The following is a 19861-nucleotide window of genomic DNA, read 5'->3' on the forward strand; positions in this document are numbered from 1 at the left end:
CCCTGCAGGTTTTCTAACAATCTCCCATCGTCACAAATATAAAGACTAACGTTGTATGTCCCCGTGTCCGTCCACAGGAAAAGTATCCGTCTGTCGTCTCTCTTCCTGGAGGCAACAGGTCAGAGGTCATGACCCTCAGTCACCCTGAGCTTCCCGGGTAAGTACGCTGGCTCCGACTGTAACAGCCACCTCAAAGAAACTTCTGTTGACCTTTGACCTTGCCTTTGGTTGCAGCTGCGTCATCTTCATTCATTGGTCGGTTGAGGTTTCTGGAGAGGGCGAGGTCGCTCCAAAGATCAACTTGCTGACAAAGATCCCAGAAAAAGGTGAGGTGACTGTCTGACTCCAGTCGTCTGGAGGAAGAACGTTTAGCCGAACCTCTGTGTGCCTGAAATACTATTTTAACTGCAGACAAGTTTTTCCCTTCAAAATATTGACCTTTGTTGTCCTAACACTTTTTAATCTACTGGGGAATTGAGTGTTAATTAATTGTGTAATATTTGGACATTTTGACGAAGAAACAGCTACATCAAGTGGTTACATTTTAGATTGCAGTGTCTTTCACTCTCCCTCCCCCTCCCAAGCTTGCCAGTAAGCTACAGTGGCCTGCACACCAAAACCTAGATACCTTGTCCACCTTTTTCTTTGTTGGTTTATTTGAATAATAAAGCCAAATATTACACACTGGACCCTTTAAATGTTTGATTAGATTTTTTTTTTTACATATAATTTATTAGTTGTTGGGTAGAGGTTTAGTCCTAAATTCTAAATGCAAATTTGTTCACTAAAACGTTTACTCTCATCAAATTGGTGATGTGTGGTTTGTTTGACCAATGCCTGCACTTCATATTTCAATTGTGTTTGAGAAAACATATAGCAAACACATTAAACACATCTTCCCTCTGCATTTTTAAATGTTTTGTTTTTATTTCTCAGTTTATTGGATTTATCAGGGTAGGCCACAATGCAGCATCTATCTCTTGATAATCCGGGTGAGAAAAAACTTTTTCTGTTTCTTTCAGCTTTGCAGTTGTTCCCCTCGGAGTCTCTAGGCGGCGCTGCGGAAGCTTTTCACAGCCTGCTGAGGATTCTGGGACCTGAAGCCGCCTTGGAGTCGATGATCAGGGCGGTTGGCCTCTTGCCGCCCACTGAGCTCTCAGCATGACAAGTAGACAAGTTTATTTTCATAGCAAAACTGATGGACACATGAAGAGAACAGAGGTTTGGTTTTAGTCCGTTAGAAATCTTTATTCAATAGAAAGAGCACAACTGTGACAGCAGCTCGTCGGTCAAAATCCTACAAAAATAAATAATTTAAATACAAAATGCCAGACAAAAGTGTCGACTTTGTATTCTCATAGTTTTCTTCTCTGCGCTATTTACAAACACACTCGTCGCAAAGTCTGCAGGACTCACAGCGCTGCAGCGATTCTGTCCTTCAGGCAGCAGGAGGAGGCAAACGGCCAATCACAGTCCAGCTCACCGCTTCTCAAACTCTGACCAAACGTTTCCACGTGATTTCAGAAACCATTTCCGTCATCGTTTAAAATCTCTCCAGTGCAACTTTTTGTTTTCAAACCCCCAGTTAGTGTAGTTTATCAACAAAAAAAAATCTCAAATCCTACGATGTTTGACTTTAAACTCGAGCCCCTTATTCACCAAACACACGAGCAGACCACCAGGTGAAAAATAGTTTTAGTAAGAAAGTAACAAAATAAAATCACTCGGGTGACTTTTTCCTTCCCTCGGCTCTCGTTTTGTCTCCGTTGAGAACGTACAACATGTTCAGACCAATTTTTACGAGTTTGAAAACCAAATGAATCCTTTGTTTGAATGCCAGCTGCCCCCCTTCGTGCTCCCATCCCGCTGCCTGCTGGACCTGAAGTGGATCTGCTGTCCAGCCCCCCGGCCTTGAACCTCAGTCTGAACAGGTGGATGTGGTTAACAAGCAGCCAGGTGTTGCTTTAGTTTTCTGATGGACGTCCTGACGTCTGTTCGCTGACAGTCAGGACGACGATCAGAAGGACTGAGGGACGACTGTGAGTCGCAGCGTGTTTTTGGGCTTTTTGACAGTCTGGAGGTCGGACAGCGAGACTGAAGGGTTGCCAGTTCGACGCCTCTGCTGCTGCTGCGTCTGGAGGACGATGAGCTCACCGTCGCTGAAGTTTGAACCTGACGGCCAAACAACAGACATCTGGACTCGGTTGGATCGCAGGCTGGGGAACGGAAGCCAGCCCTGGGCGGACCGCGGTGGGGGCGATCGCTCTCATCGGGTCTCGTCGTCCTCCAGACGCGTCGCTTGTCGTCCAGCTGATAACCAAGCCTGCCTGCGCTGCCTTCAGCTCGTCAGACCCACCCAGAGATCTGGATCTGACCTGGGGTCAGCTTGGACAGAGGCGACGTAACTAACGCACTTGTAAGAATCTGACATCTCAGCTGTGATCGCAGCTTTTGACACACACACACACACACACACACACACACACACACACACACACACACACACACACACACACACACACACACACACACACACACACACACACACACACACACACGACATTTAGGCACGTTGACAAACGCACAACAAGCCACTTATGGCACGACAAAAATCCAGCAGAGCATCACGTGACACGCAAGCTACACCTCGAGTTACCCAGCAGCCTTTGCCCGTGAGACGCAAGGACAAGCCTTTCCCGCTCCTCCTTCCCGTCTCCACGCTCCACCCCACCCGCCCCGCCCCCCGCTGGTGAAGTCACGCGACGAGCCATGACATCGTAGGATCGGTGGGAATTAGTAACGTTTGTGAGCAGGAAGCAGCTCCGCACTGAAGTGTGAGGTCAGTCGACGGCTGCAGAGTCGACCGGTAACAACTTAATGACGCGTCGGTTCGCCGACACGACTCGAGCGCGGCCGCACGGCCGCAGGCGGACTTGTTGAGGTTAATACGATCCGGATCCAGCGGCTCCGTGCAAACTGGTATCAGTAAAAGTACGTCGAGATGTTGATCAAGTATTGTGCTGGAAATTCACCTCGGCTAGTGTCAGAGACTGAAGGGAATTTTCTCCTGTGCTGATCTGCTTTCTCCTCTTCTCCAGACACCGCTTGAGTTTTGACGTTTCTATGATGGCGTGCGCCTGAGAAGTCCGCTTCAGCTTCACGGAGAAAAGAAACAAAACTCTTTAAATGAACAGTTTAAAGAGTTTTGGGGAAAAAAAACCTTTCCGATGGCTGAGGGTTGTATTTGAACTGAAAAGTTTAATGCTTTGATACTTTGAGGCGGGATTCGCTCTTCCGCAGAATTTTGATGTCTTCGAACCTCTTTGGACAAAAGGCCTCCGGAGAGATGTGGATGAAAGGAGCCGCCGCACAAACGCAGCTGGAGGAGGAACATTTCAGCAGGAAATCTGAAGGCTGATGGTTTTCAAAACAGAGTCGCCGATCTGAACTGAAGCTCCTTCCAGGATCCAAAGCTCCGAGTTGCTCCGCCTTCCACAGACCATTAAATAATCCCATCGGCCATTTTGGTTCTTCCAGAGACCCCCGCCTACATTCAATACAGCCGCTGAGATCTGCTGATCTCTCCCACACCTTTGCTCCCCTTTCCTTCTCCCGACCTGCTAGAACTTCCAGAGGATCCGAGACCTCAGTTCTTGCGGCCGATAGCACCTGAACGGGACAGTTCCATGAAGCCGCTTCCTTTTTCTGAAGTCGGTGATTAATCGCCCGGAAACAGCAGGGAGTGAAGAGCAGGGCCCTGCTTGATCTGCAGAATCTCGGAGTGAAGATGCGCCCTAGAGCCTCACTGTTAAAGGGGAGTCGGTTCCAAAGTCCCACCGGGAGAGGTTGAAGAAACCAAGAAGGTCCAGCAAGGCGGTGGAAGTAGCAGCGCTGCCGCCCGCCTTCTGGTGGGAGCTTCAGGGCGACCGGTCGCAACAAGGCTCTAGAATCAGTAACAGAAACGTCAGCAGGAGGATGTGAAGGTGACCGAACGGAGAGAGGACGCAGGCAGAGCCGATGACCAGAAAGTGCTGCAGTGACATCTCGGATGAGGAGCTCTGGCGACGTCAAAGTCCTTTTTGTTTGTCTGTTTTTGTTTTACACGGGGTGAAAGAGCAGCGTGCAGTCGTCCCTCTCCACCGCTGTGAAGATGGGCGGCAGCGGCGGGAGGGAGCCTCTCGGCAGGGCGCCGCCAGTCCTCAGGTAGAAAGACACAATCCTCTGGTCCAGGCACAGCTGGCAGGGGATGCTGTCCAACGGCTTGGGGTCCAGATCCAAGATGGAGACCAGGGGGGAGAAAGCAGGAGGCCTGGGTGACGGGAAGTCCCTGAGTCGCCTCGGGCTGGAGGAGGAGGAGGAAGAGGAGGAAGAGGAGGTGGTTGGGGGGTAGAGGAGGAGCGTGAGGAGGAGGGTGGGGACAGAGGTAGAGGAAGAAAAGGAGAGAGTTGACAGAAATTCTTGAGAAAAGACTAAACGCGCTTAGGTTGATGTCTGGCTCCACCTGCTGGAATTCATTGCATACTGCACTCTGATTTGCAAAAAAAAAAAAAGAAAGAAAGAAAGAAGAAAAAAAATCACCACAAGTGGCTGAAGTGATGAGAACTACAGTAGGAACATCAGTCGCACAATGAGCTGACAGACACTCATGTTTGAGCACTTGCATTAGAATTAATGGGGTCGTGAAACAAAACAGCAATTTCTCGGGCGTCAGCGAGGCGACATCAGCAGAGACGGGAAACATCTGGACAGGTTTATTTAGCTTTATTAATAAACTTGCACACCCATGGGTGGCGGCTTCCTCTTTTTGCTTCCTCGGTGCCCTGCCACATTTACCACTGTTTGGGGGGAGGGTTTAAATTAACTGCTGCTCTTCTGTTAAATGTTTCATTTTTTAATATTATTTTTGTCATGCACCTTGTGTTGGTGCTGTATAAAGAAAGCTTGATTTGATTTGGAGCCAAGCCAATACACTTCTGTGTAGGCCTGGGCGATAAATCGATTACGATAATAGCGATTAAAAACTCCACGATAACGATGATAAATGCATGAGCTGTTATTTCGATAACCCAACCAATCCCACAGGAGAGAAACAAGAGCGTGCTAAATGAACAGCCAATCCCAGCAGAGAAACAACGGCGTGCCTCCTTCCCTCCACCCGCCTCCTCTCGCTCACAACAACTCAGATGGGAGACACACACACAGCCGTCCGCTAAAGCTAGTTATAGGAACATGTAGAAATGAGTAGCGAGGAGCAATCAGAAGTCGAGGGAAGTGAAGAAACTGTCCAAAATGTGCCTGAGAACTGTACCCCTGACACCGAGGGTGAGGAGGAATCTGAAAACATCCAGCAGGATGAAATAGTGGCGAAGAAAGGCAATACCAGTTAGGCTGCAAATAATGTCGGAGAATAGTCCCAAGCAAAACGGGAAACACCACGAACCTCTTTCAACATCTCAAGAAGTACCACGATAAAGAATGATATGAAAGCCAGAGTTTACGTTTTATTGCTAGCCTCCCCGCAGGTAACGCTAAAGACAACGCACTGCTGCAAGAGCCCAGGGGGAGCGTGCTGCGTGATACTCCCGCAAACAGTTGCTCGTCAAACAACAATACAGTCAGCCTTTAACGCAGCTACCCCGTTCAAGAAAAAAAATCGATGCGGTACAGAAACATAACCAGAGCAGTGACGTGCAATATTGTACTGTCTGTCTGTACCTATTTTTATTTTTGTTTTTATTTTATTTAATCAGTTTAGTACACTACCTCTAAAATGTTTGAGAGATGTTAAAAACAAGACACATAATCCTCAACATTTAAGTTATATTATTTCAGTACATCTAAGATGTAAAACATAATACAAATGTCTTGGTTCTGTCGGGTTGTTGTTGAATGTTTTGTATTGTCATACATTCTAACAATAAATATATAAAAATAATCCTTCTGGTTTCTTTGCGGTCCAAGGAGAATACTAATATTAAAACTATTATTGATAAAAAAAAATTCATATCGTGATAATTATCGACATCAAGCAATATAAGAAAACATATCGTGATAAAAAAAATTGCCATATCGCCCAGGCCTACTTCTGTGTGATCCAAGCTCTCACCTTTCATCCTCCTCCTCCTCTTCACTGCCGGGCACCAGGGTCACCATGATGGAGCAGTCCTTGGCTGTCATGGCGATGCGGTACTGATGGACCTGAGGTCAACGCCAAGGTCAAAAAAAAAATACATAAGAGGTACAGAAATTGCATCACATCCACGTGTTTTTCCATTTATTTTGGTTTAAACAAAACACAATCTGAGGTTTCTTCCTGAGCAATGGACCGGGTTAGACAGCGGTGTCCCGACTTTGGCCACTAGATGTTACTACCGACCCACGACCGCCAGTGGAAGCAGAACAGGAAAAGTCTATTTGCAAGCTTTATTAAAGGTCCAGTGTGTAATATTTGGCTTGATTTGTGATTTTCCTATAGGTAAAAGCTGAATATACTGCCCATAAATACATTAATAAAACTGTGTAATCGCAGTACAATAAAGGTCATTTGGTTTTCCCACCCTTAGAATGGTTCTCATGATGTGAGATAAACAGCAAGGGTCTGCTTTCTGTTAGCTGCCATCTTGCACCGCCACATTTCTAAGGAAGCCTGGTGTGGACAATCCAGCGGCCTGACGGTGTGTTTTGTAATTAGGGTGACTGCTGGCATCTTCAAATAAACCAACGAAGAAGAAGGTGGACGAGGAATCGAGGTTTGGTACGGGTAGCTCACTGGCAAGCTTAGGAGGGGTAGAGAGAGCGTGAAAGATGCCGCAATCTAAAATGTAACCACTTCATGTCGCCGTTTCTTCAAAATCTCCAAATATTGTGCACTTAACTTTTGAAGCCAGCGTCAGAACAGCAGCTACACCTGCTCACAGAGACCCCTGCATTTGACTTGACACGCTCACAGTGTTAAAATGAAGCAGGGTTACATCTGTAACTCCTTCCCTGTCAGAGGGTTATAGATGCACCACGGCAGATGAGGTGAAAAAAAAACACGCCTTTTGTGCCTCAGTGATAACAGTGTGAGGCAAGACGGCTCTACCTGCACCAACACGTTGCCGCCGAGGTTCCCTCAGGCAGTAACGCGGCCGTGTTGCTGCAGCTCTGTGTGTGCGAACAACGCATCATTTCACAACGTCGTGATGAAACGCTGAACCCATCACCGAACCTGTTCCTGCTCCGCCAGTTGTCATGCATGTAAGAACACACAGCGCAATAAGCGTCTTTCTTCTAGTTAGCTGCTATCTTGAGCTGCCACTTCTTAAGGAGGCCTTCCTGAATTTTTCTTTTTTTTTTTCTTTTTTTTTTTTACACACTGGACCTTTAATCTGAACGGCTCTGGAGTGACCGCGCGGCTTCAGGAAGGACTCCCACCGACCTTGGCGACGGCGTACTCCACGGAACCGTCGTCTTCCGCCGGACACTTCTGGATCTTCTCCAGGAAGGCCTCGTCGTACGGGCCGTCCATCTGAAGGCGAGTTCTGACAAAGGCAGGAAGTGATTTCACACTCGGGGAGTAGTGTTGCAGTCGAGACAGCACCAACCGAGACCAAGTCATTATCAAGACCGCACAGTATCGAGATTGAGACCAAAACATCTGGGCTTCAAGACCAAGACAAAACCAAGACTTTATATTTCAAAGAAAAATAAAAAAAACTGAAAACAATTATCCTAAAAAAAAATTTTTTAAAAAATGGTCTTGAGACCAAGACCAATCTCGAGTGTTACAACTCTACTTGGGGAAAAGAAACCGAAGTGCGGTCAACCCACTGCCATACCTCTCCTTGGGGAAGTCCTGGAGGTGCTTCTCCACGCGGCGGTACAGCGGGTAAAGGCCTTCGATGTCGTGCGTGTCCAGCATCTGAGCCTGGAGGATCCTGGACAGCACGCTGTCGCCGGGCAAACTCTGAGAGCCTGCAGACACAGAAACACGCAGGAAAGACCAAAAGTTACAACTCGCGACTCTGCGGCTGTTTGATGGTTAAAATCTGAGAGGGATTTATTTAAGAGTCGGCTGCTCGAGTCCGTGCGTTTACGCAATCGGATTCCGATGTCTTGAGCGACACGTCGACGAGACGTTTTCTGAAAAGGGGGGCTGATTATGTAAGAGTCTTTGTGTGTGAGAGAAGCAATGCACACAGGCAGGCAGGCACACACACAGTGACGGCTCAGACTGATTTAAGACTTATGATATTTTTACTTGTCATATTTAACTTATGATATCTCACTTTACTTTTAAAATGACAATACTGATTTATTTCTGAGGGAGGGGGCCAAAAACACACACACACACACACACACACACACACACACACACACACACACACACACACACACACACACACACACACACACACACACACACACACACACACACACACACACACACACACACACACACACACACACACACTGTTTTACAGGAAGTAAAACAAACATGAAAGAAGAAGTATGCCAACTGTTCCAAAAGAGGAACCGGAGGAGAAGAGAAGAATCTTCTGACCGTGACGACTCCTCTCCCTGCTGAAGAGGCTGGCTTCACAGAAGCTCCGGGCCTCTCCGTGTCGGTCCGTCGCCACCCCTCCCTCTCCTCCTTTGCTGCTCAGCAGGGCGTTGGCCAGGACCTGCAGACAAAACAGCCCCAATCAAACGCCACTTTAGCGTCAGCTCTTTAAACAACTGAAGGAAAAGCAGGGTTTTCCCCCTGGCGACACCTGTTGCTTGTCAGCGCAACTGAATTGGCCAATCGCAAGTGGATGAATTTCGTGGATGCGCTCTACCTGGACGAAGTCGCTGAGGAGCGCTTTGCTGGTCAGGTGACCGTTGACCCGGTTGTTTCCGTGCAGGAAGTACGGTCTGAGGTGGTGCAGCAGAGAGTTCATGTCCAACAAGTCGTCGCTGCCCTCCTTACTGCTGTAGATGCACTGACCACCCTGACACGCAAACACACACACAAATGACTCTAGTTATACAATCTCAATAGAACGTGTATAAACATTACATATGTAAATCTTCACAATAGCCGAACTGAAGAAATATGTCCAGTCTGATCATATCTTGTCATTTTAGCAAAGACTTGAAGCAGTGTGACTGGATGATGCTGTGTTGCTTATACAACTTAATGTTTTCATATAAACACAACTGGTTCCACAGGTGTGTGTGTGTGTGAGTGTGACAGAGAGAGAGAGAGAGAGAGTGAGAGAGAGAGTGAGAGCCAGAGACAGAGACAGATCCACAGGTGGGTGTGTTTGTGAGGGGGAGAGAGAGAGAGAGAGAGAGAGAGAGAGAGAGAGAGAGAGAGAGAGAGAGAGAGAGAGGGAGAGAGAGAGAGAGATCCACAGGTGGGTGTGTTTGTGTGTGAGAGAGAGAGAGACAGAGAGACAGAGAGACAGAGCGAGAGAGAGAGAGAGAGAGAGAGAGAGAGAGAGAGAGAGTCACGTCAGTCTGTGTCACCTTGAAGATCTTGAAGTTGTTCTGAGGTTCTTCTATCAGCTGTCTGATGGCAAAGTGCATCCTCTGTCTGCTCCTGTTTACAGAAAGCAGAGAGGATCAGCTGGGGGAGAACGCTGCTGCTGCTGCTGCTGCTGCTGCTGCTGCTGCTGCTGCTGCTGCTGCCCAACACGATGGTCACTGTGTCTTTAACATTGCACCGAGTGGAGATGGCGTCTCTGTCTGCACGTCTATTCTCCTGTGTTTTCTTCAAATGTTCGAAACAAGAGCAGCCAAAACTGACCACAATTTAAAGTTCTAGTTTCATGCATGATCACTGTTTCGCTGTCCAGCGGCTTTTGTCTCACCCTGAGAACAGGTCCAGAGGACAGTACAGGCTGCGTCTCTTCCACTTCCCACTGGCCACCTGCACACAGACACACAAGTGGTTTGACATTTAGGCAACACGGACGGAGACTGGTTTACGCTTTGTTGCCTTCCTTGGTCTGATTGAAGCCTGACGGTGATGAACACGTGTTCACTTCTACAGCTGACGTGTGAGACTGATGGATCATGGGTCTCGCAAATGAATGCATCTGATTTTTTTAAAAAAGGTGATTTTATGAATCTGACCCTGCAAAATACCCAGAAGCAACTGGGAAAACAACATGCATTCTCTTATTTGCATTATAAAATATGACATCATTTATCAGATTTTCACTAGTTCTATTCTAGATTTATTATTGAATTCCTGGCGAGGGATGAATTTAACTCGAGTGTGTAGAGTTGATGGTGTCAGTCGAGTGGGAGCTGGTTGCTCTCACAAAAATGTTGAGTGTGTAAGTGTTGAATATAGTTGCTGAGTTCGATAACTTTGAATCGCTGCCGCAAAATAATTTTCTATATTCATACTGCACTGCTGACATTTTCAGTGGGGTTGCGTTACCTTGTAAAGTTGGTGCATGCAGAAGCGACAAACTTTGGTCTTGATGTCTTTGCTCACGTGTTTGGAGGACGGCAGAAAGCCACACTTGGGCTGAAACCACAGAACACAATACAAACAGACACACACACAGACACAGAAACTGAGTTACAATCACAGTCACACAATCGTGTGACGTTGCATCCGGTTCGTCTGCCCGCGCGAACAAGTCGCGCGTCTTCAAGACTGCAGCCTCCGAAAAACCACCGTTTCAAAACACGTTGCACGTTGCAGAACCTCGAGAGCGCTGCGAGCCCAAGTACCTTGATCTCGATGCAGAGGGGAGGAGTGTGTGTCGGCTGGTAGAGGACCGGATATGTCAGGTTGGGGAGACACAGAGCGCAGCCGCTGTAGATGTCCATCACCTTGTCACAGCGCCACGCTGAACAAAGAGAAACTTGTCGTCATTCGTGTGTTCGGCTCGTTACTTCAGTTCAATACAGGCCGACTGGTTTGTGTGATTATTTGTAATGACTAATCACAACTCAAGTCAGCCTCTCCTGGTTGACATATTGGATCAAAAATATTCAGGCTGACTGCTTTTAGCGACGTGCATGAACATCCAGAGGACGAAGAAGAAGATGCGAAACAGCCTTTTACTTGCGTGTGTACGAGTACCTGGTCTTTGATGTTGTACTTTGATTGACAGCTGTCTCACAAACTCCAGTGGCAGTTTAACCACTTCCTGCACAGAGGAGGAAGTTGGTGAGCTTTGTTAACGTATGCAAACAACATTTTGATGGATTGCTGGAACGCGAGCCGATGATGTTGCTCTCGCAGTGTTGACACGGCATACTGTTTATTCTAATTACTATGGTTTTAATAAACACAAGTGCACGGCTCACGTCTTTACTACATATTATGTATATTACAGTCATACACAGACAATAAGAGTGTAATTTAACAAATTTAACAAAACTACTTTACACGTCCAATCCATTCTTTTATCAATCAGAAATAAAACAAAACAAATACAACTAAACTGCAAAGCGCTCTACTATGAACGCACAATGACTGCACACGTGGTGCAGCCCCGCAGCAGCAGCGTGTGCTGCCGCTGTGTATTTATAGTCTCCTGGGAACACTAGATGTTATTTGGACAAGATTAATCCTTCGATTGGAACAGTTAATGCGATGAGAGCTGTGCTGCTGCTCACCGACGAGTCATGAAGAAGCGTTTTTCTATTGCGTTCACAACAGCGGCATCGGCTCTGTGGAGGCGGCGGTGAGGAAATCATCCCCAAATCCTCCGTTCACAATCCTGCCGTCTGTTGGCTTTCATGGCTTCAGGTGAGAAAATACTTTTCAGAAACACTATTTATAATTGTCCACCTGTAGGTTTTTAAGGTGAACCAGCTGTGGCACAAAATTACCACCATTAGTTATTAAAACTGCAGCGTATTCTAGATCAGGTTGGCAACCTTCATTGTCAAAAGAGCCATCTTGCCCCATCTTCCATCAAATAACGTTCATCCGGAGCCTATTTGCCAGCAAAAAATAAATGAATTAAGAACGCATTTCGTTGGAAATTAAACGTCCGGTGAGTGACGCAAAATGCGGCAGGGTTACAAGAGCGCAATTTGTGCTTCTGACTCATCGTGTGCCACATTTCTGGGCGCTTTTGCGCCGGCATATGATTAGCGCAAAAAAAATAAAAAATAAAAAATAAAAAACTTTGTGGATACGGCGCAAAGATGGTCTTCCCAGTGCTATGTTAGCGAGCTGCTACTTCTGTAAATTCACCGGCCTCGCTGCCCCAACGTTGGCTTCCTATTATTATAATAATGTGCCTTAAATGTTTGTATATATTATTCTTGAATAAAGTGTGTGCGTGTGTGTGGGGTGGGGGTGTTTCCACCGGGCTCCAGGTCTTCTTCTTCCGCATTCAGGGCGTAAAACCACAGCGCCACCTAGGGCCAGGCGGAAGTACTTCCCAGCGTTTCCGTGTACATGTGGATATTTTTGGAGACGGCTTCGTGAAATCTAAAAACGGGCTACAATGGCCAAACTGTATTTCCATGTTATTAGGTTGTTGTTGTTGTTTTTTCCCCAACGCTAAAGGGAGCCACTGCAGAGCCGCAGGTTGCCGACCCCTGTTCTAGATTATTCTGGATTTTATTATTGCAGAGTTCAGGAAACTTCAACTGTATTTCTTTTTTCTCTTGAGCCTCGGGACAAAGTTGTGAGCATGACGCTATAAAACCTGATTTTCCCGAGTAGAGGATGAGAGCACTGACCCCGCTGTGGACAAACTTCTCCCCCAGCAGGCTGCTCATGATGTTGGAGCTGAAGTCCACGACGTTCTGGATCTGCCTGAAGGCCTGCTCCACCGTCTGCAAGGCAAAGCGCACGGCCAGTGAGTCACACACCCGATCGCTCGGCGATCCGCTTTAAGCATGCACGTCGGTCAACTGGAAAAGTTCAGGTTTCCACAGCAAGCAAAGACGAGCTCATTCCGACCGATGCCGAGCAACTCGTTTGGCAGCGAGTTCACGGCCGAGCGTTCGGCCTTGTGGAGCCGAACGCTGGAACTCAAACTCACTCGCAGGTATTTGGCCGTGGGCTGCTGCTGCTGCAGAGAAAGTCATTGTTCCCACACGGTTGACTGATCAGGAGATGACACACACACACACACACACACACACACACACACACACACACACACACACACACACACACACACACACACACACACACACACACACACACACACACACACACACACACACACACACACACACTATATTTCTTATTGTGTATAAAGACTACAAGAAAGACACATACGCACTAAAGGTTACAAGGCTGATTTGCTGACAAAATCTTGGAAAGTCTTCTTTTTCCATCTGGGCCGTTTTTGCCGAGTCATGTTGTGGACTGCGGCTCTGTTTATTCTCATACACAATGTTAAACAACGGCACTTTGCTGGTGCACTAAAAATACATTTGAGCGGAGAGTGTCTTTCCCGGAACTGCGACCTCATGACTGGTGATGATCCACAGACCTGGTTGTGAGTCTCCTTCACCGCAGTGGAGAGTTGCTGGCCGCTTTTTTCATTTTTCTGATCGAATTGTCAGGGCCCTGCACCTCTTTGATATCTTTATTTGAGAGTGCGTGCTCCTATCCATTTCCTTCACAACTGGACACGGCGTCCCGTGCTGGGTGGGTCCGGCCACGGAGCAGAACCCCCCAGAAACAACTTTGGTCCCCTTTAAGCCTTCGGAAAACTTGAAGACTGAGTAAATCTACGTTCTGCATTCCACGCAGACATTTTTGCAAATCCTGGCGAAAAAAGGGACAATTGTAAAAAGCAGCAAAGAATGCAACCACTCTCGATTTGCATGAGCAAATTGGAAGAGGGCCCGTCGTGGGACGAGTAAGTGCATTTTGTCTGTCAGCCAGTCAGTCAGTCAGTCTGTCTGTCTGTCTGTGCAGGTGGAAACACCCAGACCACTTCTTCACTGCGTCGCGATGCGTTACGCAATCTTTTGAACAGCTGAAGATTAGATTTATTTTCAAAGGTTTGTGCTCAGAGGGAACCCTTAGGGTCTTACAAACTTTAAGTCTTAAGGGTTAAGAAGAGCGACAAGGCTGCACCCAAAGGTGGAGAAGCTATTTACAAAGAAAAAAAGTTACCCACAAAAAGGCAAACAAACTATGCGGGTCCAGATTTTTTTCTTTAAAAAAAAAAAAGAAAAAAAAAAGAGGAAGAATAGTACTGAAAGCAGCTTTATGCTCAGTTTCCGCCTCCTGGAAGAAAACCAGTGAGGCTTGACAAATCAGTTCTTATGTTCCACTGCCAGCTGACGCTTCCTCACTCTCGAGGAGGGGCGGGCAAACTTTTTGACTGGTGGGCCACAGTGGGTTCGAAAAATTTGAGTGTGTTGAGAGTGTTTTGGTGAGCCACCTCATAGGAGATAAAAACACATCATGGGATATGTAGGAAACATGTGCTGTAATGTCAACTGGATATGAACCAAAGCAAAGTTACAACAAAATGTGTGTCCTTGAAGCCCCGCGGTATTTAGCTCTTGATGATGAAATACAGGCGTTTTATGTCGCACTCACTATTAATGTCATTTCTTCAAGTTCGGCGGGCCCGGTTTGAAAAGCTCAATCGGCAGTATATGGTCCCCGGGCCGTAGTTTTCCCACGCCTGGTCTAGAAACAGAATGTCAAAGTGGCTCCACCCAGTGAAGCTATGAGGCTGTTTCTTCCACGTGTGTGTGTGTGTCAGCAATCGGCCCCCGTTTCCGAGAGACCAGCTGACAGACTTAATCACAGTGGGGGGGAGGGGAGGAGTTTTGATGCAACGTGTTCCATTAGTCGACTGTTATCAGAGCTCATGTGATCATCGACAGACCACGTGCAGTGTGAACAAACCTCTTTTCTATTGAACGATATCTTAACTAGGCAAACTTACTTTCAGTTAACAGATCAGCCATGAGGTCAATTATCACATTCAAATGCTATTTTACGGGAGGCGGCCGCATTTCTGTGATTCCACCATTGGCGTTTAAAAAAAAAAACAACAAACTAAAATAAAACAAACATTGGCCAAGATGTTCATCTCAACGTCCGCTTTGTACGCTGCTTATCACTCGTTATTTTAGGCTTGCAACTCGGCAGCGTGTCGACTCACTGCCACTCGCTGCATTCATCATCTGTTGCAAAACTCTTTGTACCCCTGCTTCTGAAAAGGCTGCGACGCTCGAAACCCCAATAAAAAGCAGAATGCGATCATTTCTTTCCAAACAAACTGTGTTCACCGCCAAAGGTTTTGAAGTTTAGCGCTCGTGTTTTTCCACAGAACGTTGCGAGCCCCTCTGTACCCGCGAGTGAACAGCTCAGCCTTTTTTTCCCCAGGATGAGCCTTTCATCGCTGCTCATGATATTATCAACGTTACCAGAGACCCTGTTTATTTGTGGACTGTTCCGAACAGGTGGTTTTGAGCGTTCTACTGCTTTCCGAGTCCTTTGTTGGCACTGTCTCCACTTGTTTTGAAATGTGCAGCAGCCATTAAACTCTGAATTTACTCTCAGTGAGCCACCGAGTGGATGAGGGCAAATTTGACACAATATATACGACGCAACATTTGAAAAGAAACACATTGGGGGACGAGGACTTTGTTGTTGTTGTTGAAGACAGTCGCTGGTTTTAGGTTCCGTTTGTTTTCACCTTGTTTGCGGTTTTTGTATACATGTAGGTATTTTTTTCAAAGTGCACCTGGAAGCAGTCGAATTACACATTTTTATCAAATATTTTCTTGTATTAAGTCTCTGAAAACTGTTTAAAAAAAAAAAGATACTGCAGCCTTGCTAAGCTCAGTGACATCAATAGTCTAATTTAAAAAACGTGAAATGCTGTCATCAACAACAACAAAAAAACCATGAGTTGCTTTTAGCGTTCCATACATTCCGCTTGACGGCTCACCTGTAGCCGCCCAACCTCTGTTCAAACCGGTTTAAATTTGCATCGTCCTTGGATTCATATTTCATCAGGCCCAAAACCGTGTCGTTTCTACCGTAAAGCAGTTTTTAAAGTTACTTCTGCAACTCGCTGACCTGTTCATCATCCCGTCGGTGACACAGGGCACCTCACTCTCCTGCGACAAGACTGCTACAACTATGCCTGTCCAGCAACACTCAAAGTGCGTAGGTGTCAAACTCTGGCCCTTGCAACTTCATCCAAGTTTTACATTTTGGCTCCACTGCCGATTTGAGTTGGACACCCCTGGTCTAGCGAGAACACACCTGTCCAGCCTGGACAAGCACCGGCTACACAGTCCTGCACCAGTCAGGCTGGGAACACTGTTAAAGGCCATTCTCCCTGTTGTAAGCCAATGACTCATTAAAAAGACAGAAAGAAATCAATGGTTTTAAGGTAGAAAAACCACGCAGTGACGCAAAAGGCATGTTGATGCCTGCTATGTAAACTGATATTTCAGAAGACACTGACGACACTTCTGTGAATGGCCCAACCCTTGTTCAGGGTTTAGCTGTGACTTCATAACTCGCACAGGAGCCGTTCCTGCGTCCACGTATGTTTTATGCATCACAAAACAAAGGCAGTAAATTTGACCAGGCAATAAACAGACTGACAGACACAAATACAAATATATGCATTTACCTGTGGTGGGTTTTCAGAGTCCTCGGCGGGGTACTTCAGCAGCCGGAGAACCCTGGAGAGCTGCGGGGACAGAAGTCGGGTGAGTTTATGATCGGAAGTCAGATTTATAAGTCACACCTGAATAGTCGAGGCAAGACAGCGCACCAGTGGCACTCGTGACAAAGGGGAGGCGACAATAACGGTGATAAGAACTGAACAGACTACTACAGCTATGCATCACAGAGGAGAGAGCGTTTCAGTTTCCATTAACTATTCCAGAGCACGGCAGTGATCTCAACAAACTCACATTCTTGCTCTCACACCTGGGAATGCGTTGACAGATCCTCCCCGCCAACATTATTATCAAGCCAGCACAGACAGCAAGCACTTCAGGTTGAACAGGTGCTGTTCTTACCATCACTGCTGCCAACTCTCATTTGTGTGTCATTGAAACACTTTGACAGACAGCGACCAGACACTCAAGTTTTACAGTCAAATCTTGAGCAACCACCCCGAAAAATAACATCAAGTCAGATTATTTAATGTGCTACTTTACTGCTGCAGTCACTTTCACTTCAGTCGTGTCCTGTAGCAACTCAAGGGGGGAACCACATGTATATGAAGATATCAGTGAACAATGAGCTGCATTAATGCAGTTTTGTAAACGCTCAGAACCAAAGAAAGCTCAACTGTTCCTATTACAATCTGTATTAAACATGCGACCGTGACGCACCGCCCTGCCCCTGTCAGTCAGTCAGTCAGTCATGCATGCATGCATTGCATGAGGCCGCAGACAGTTGAGCCCTAAAAAAGAAGCGGGCTGAAGACCACAACCAGGTGGACCCCCATTAGAACCCCAACAACAGTATGAATGAGTGGGGAGAACTTCATCTGAACTCAGCAGCTGCTGGAGGAACTGCTAAATGTTCAACTAGCCTCCAGCCAGCCCTGCATTAGAACCAACCACACCAAGTCAGCTCAACCCTCTAATTTAAAATACTTTTCATTCCTCTTGACCAATAGTGTTAAATGTGTTGTTGTCGCCAATGGGGGAAACAAGCATTTGCACCCCCTCCTTCATTGACTGCAGCGACATTTAAGTGAACTCTTAGCCGTTGCCTAGCAAGTCCCGGTGTTGTGTTCCTACTGGTTTCCGATTGAATTGGTTTCCTTGCCGAACACGGCGCCGCCGGCAGAAGATTCGACACGAATTCACAAACAGGCGCAACACACTACTGGAGAACTTAAAGTCGCAGCCCACATCTACCACAGCGAATATGCTTCTGTAAATGAGCGCTAGTTACATTTTTAAAAAATAATAATAATATAAAGAAAATGTTAATATGTTGTGCATATTTGTGAATTTGTGTCGAATCTGCTGACGGCGGCGCAGGACATCTGCTGCTGTTCGGCAAGGAAACCGGTTAAAGCGGAAACCAGTATGGACGAAACACCGCGGTAAGCTAGCACACACGGGCTCAACGGTGACGGCGAAACGTGACATTTCTGACGGTTGACACTTCAACGCCGACTTGCCGACATACTTTGGAAAGTGTTTCCGACATCTCGAATGCGCAACTAAAGCAAAAGGTGGCGTGAATTTAAATTTAAAAAAAAGATAGACAAGTGCGAAGCGGGCGATGTGCGTTCTCTTAAAGCCGCAGACACACTCCTCCTGCTCCTGTTAGCCCCAACTTGGTTTAGCTTGTCGCTAGCCTCGCCCAGTCACTCAGTCAGTCACCTGTACGTGTGAGACCACCAGGCTCTTGTTGCCCTCTCCGTGGTACTTCCAGTCGTTCTCGTCCATTTTGTCCACTTCCATTACGACGACGTAGACAAGCCCGAGCTCCCCCGTACACGACAATACACCGAGCGGGACACGCCAACATAGAACTACTCCGACTCAGACTGGTACTACAGGCTGCTAATGTTAAGTCAGAAGTAGTGGTGGTGGTGGCGGCGACGGTGGTGGAGAGGGGGCGTCATCCAATGAGAACGACGGGTCGCCTCTGCCCAACCCCATGAGAAAAAGTTACCGTCCCAATCTGTAGCTTCCGTGTTTGATTTCAAAATAAAAGCTAGAGAAAGACGAAAATATATCTATATTTTTTGGTGAAGTTAATATTTGCTAAAGTGTTTGTTAAACTTTGTTATACTTAAGTGGTTAAATACCATGATCACTTTATTATATAAAAAAGATTGAATTTCAATAAAGTATTTTCAAGGAAGATCAAAGTTATGAAATGTCAACCAACGTTCTAACCGCGATTAAAAGTACAACTATGTAAATTGAGCACTAATAATAACCGGGGAAAAAAACGAAACCTTAATATTCCAAGTAAAAGTTTGCTATGAATTACTAGGAACTGTCATATTATTATTTTTAAAGCGTTTCCGGTTATTCTTATTGCGGTAATCTTTCCAACGTTGTAGGTATGGGATTGACAATTTAATGGGCCACGTAACGTCCCGCGTGTAAGTGTTGTCACGCCCATTGCATTATGATTGGTCCGATTATTGACATCGCGACAATGTATTTAAAAAAGAAAAAGAAAGTTCTCAAAATGTGCTCATTCTTTGTCATTTCAGAATTTTCAAAAATCCGAGTTGTACAGCAGATCATGTGATAAACACCCAGAAATAGACAGGTTTCTTGAAAAAGAAAAAGGAGAGTTGGGGTTGCGGGAGTGGGAGTGGGACATTTACAGGTTTTCAATTCATTTTAAATTTGTCTCGTCTTCTGACACCGTTTGAAGCCACAATGGGCTCTAAAATCTGACTGAGGGGCCGGTTTCTATTTTTTTTTTGGGGGGGGGGGTATTATATATGTATATATATATATATATATCACGAGATATGTAGAAAACATGTGCTTTAATATCAATTGAATAATGAACAAAAGTGTTACAACAAAACGTGTCTTTGAAGCCACATAATATTTAAATCTTTATTGAAATGACTCTTAAAACACTGGGGGCGGGGGGGGGGATGATGAAATGCTGCCATTTCACTACTTACTTACTATTAATATAATTTCTTCAAGTTTGGCGGGCCGGATTAGATTAAATTCCCAAATTTGGCCCTCAGGCCGTAGTTTGCCCATGCTATAGTGTTTAAAAAACTACTGCTGGACCAAAGCCATGGACGACCAACAAGAACACACAACCACCATTCAAAAGAAAATTTGGATATCTGTAACTTAATCAAGAAAGAATCAATTTATTCAAAGTGAATGCAGTTATTTCTTTAGTGATGTGATAACGTCATGTTAGAACATCCTTGTTTAACATTCAAATCAAATA

At 46.1% G+C, this 19861-nt stretch overlaps 2 protein-coding genes across 3 annotated transcripts in view; one reads left to right on the top strand and one right to left on the bottom strand.

Moving 5' to 3' along the window:
* Positions 1 to 3202, top strand: part of cenpp (centromere protein P) — a 53724-nt gene extending 50522 nt beyond the window's left edge. The window contains exons 7-9 of the mRNA XM_076025146.1: positions 78 to 157; positions 235 to 326; positions 1023 to 3202. Coding sequence (XP_075881261.1) covers positions 78 to 157; positions 235 to 326; positions 1023 to 1165 — 315 coding nt within the window. The 3' untranslated portion in view covers positions 1166 to 3202. The remainder of the gene's footprint in view (positions 1 to 77; positions 158 to 234; positions 327 to 1022) is intronic.
* On the bottom strand, positions 1218 to 18523 carry ippk (inositol 1,3,4,5,6-pentakisphosphate 2-kinase). 2 transcript variants are annotated; one of them, XM_076025145.1, is made up of 15 exons: positions 18301 to 18523; positions 16581 to 16640; positions 12691 to 12786; positions 11072 to 11138; positions 10717 to 10835; positions 10418 to 10507; positions 9840 to 9898; positions 9496 to 9568; positions 8823 to 8975; positions 8546 to 8666; positions 7821 to 7956; positions 7421 to 7523; positions 6107 to 6198; positions 2505 to 4342; positions 1218 to 2448 (listed from the first exon to the last, which is right to left on the bottom strand). In XM_076025145.1, the coding sequence occupies exons 1-14, from the start codon at positions 18379 to 18381 to the stop codon at positions 4099 to 4101; spliced, it is 1494 nt and encodes a 497-aa protein (XP_075881260.1). In that variant the 5' UTR covers positions 18382 to 18523; the 3' UTR covers positions 1218 to 2448; positions 2505 to 4098. The 2 variants fall into 2 exon arrangements, with proteins under 2 accessions (XP_075881260.1, XP_075881259.1); XM_076025144.1 differs by having other exon boundaries at positions 2501 to 4342.
* Positions 18524 to 19861: the final 1338 nt, after the last annotated feature.

The sequence above is a fragment of the Nelusetta ayraudi genome, unplaced genomic scaffold (genome assembly GCF_046127955.1).
Source record: "Nelusetta ayraudi isolate G7.1 ecotype Tasmania unplaced genomic scaffold, CSIRO-AGI_Nayr_v1 ptg000017l, whole genome shotgun sequence".
NCBI classification, from domain to species: Eukaryota; Metazoa; Chordata; class Actinopteri; order Tetraodontiformes; family Monacanthidae; genus Nelusetta; species Nelusetta ayraudi.

What these genes read in the sequence shown, in the direction of transcription:
- ippk (XM_076025145.1), bottom strand. Translation starts at nt 18,381, where the DNA reads ATGGAAGTGGACAAAATGGACGAGAACGACTGGAAGTACCACGGAGAG. An exon ending in AGTACAACATCAAAGACCAG is followed by an intron (nt 10,836 to 11,071) that starts GTACTCGTACAC and finishes CTCTTTGTTCAG; the next exon opens with CGTGGCGCTGTGACAAGGTG. An exon ending in CCTCTGGACCTGTTCTCAGG is followed by an intron (nt 9,569 to 9,839) that starts GTGAGACAAAAG and finishes TTCTGTAAACAG; the next exon opens with GAGCAGACAGAGGATGCACT.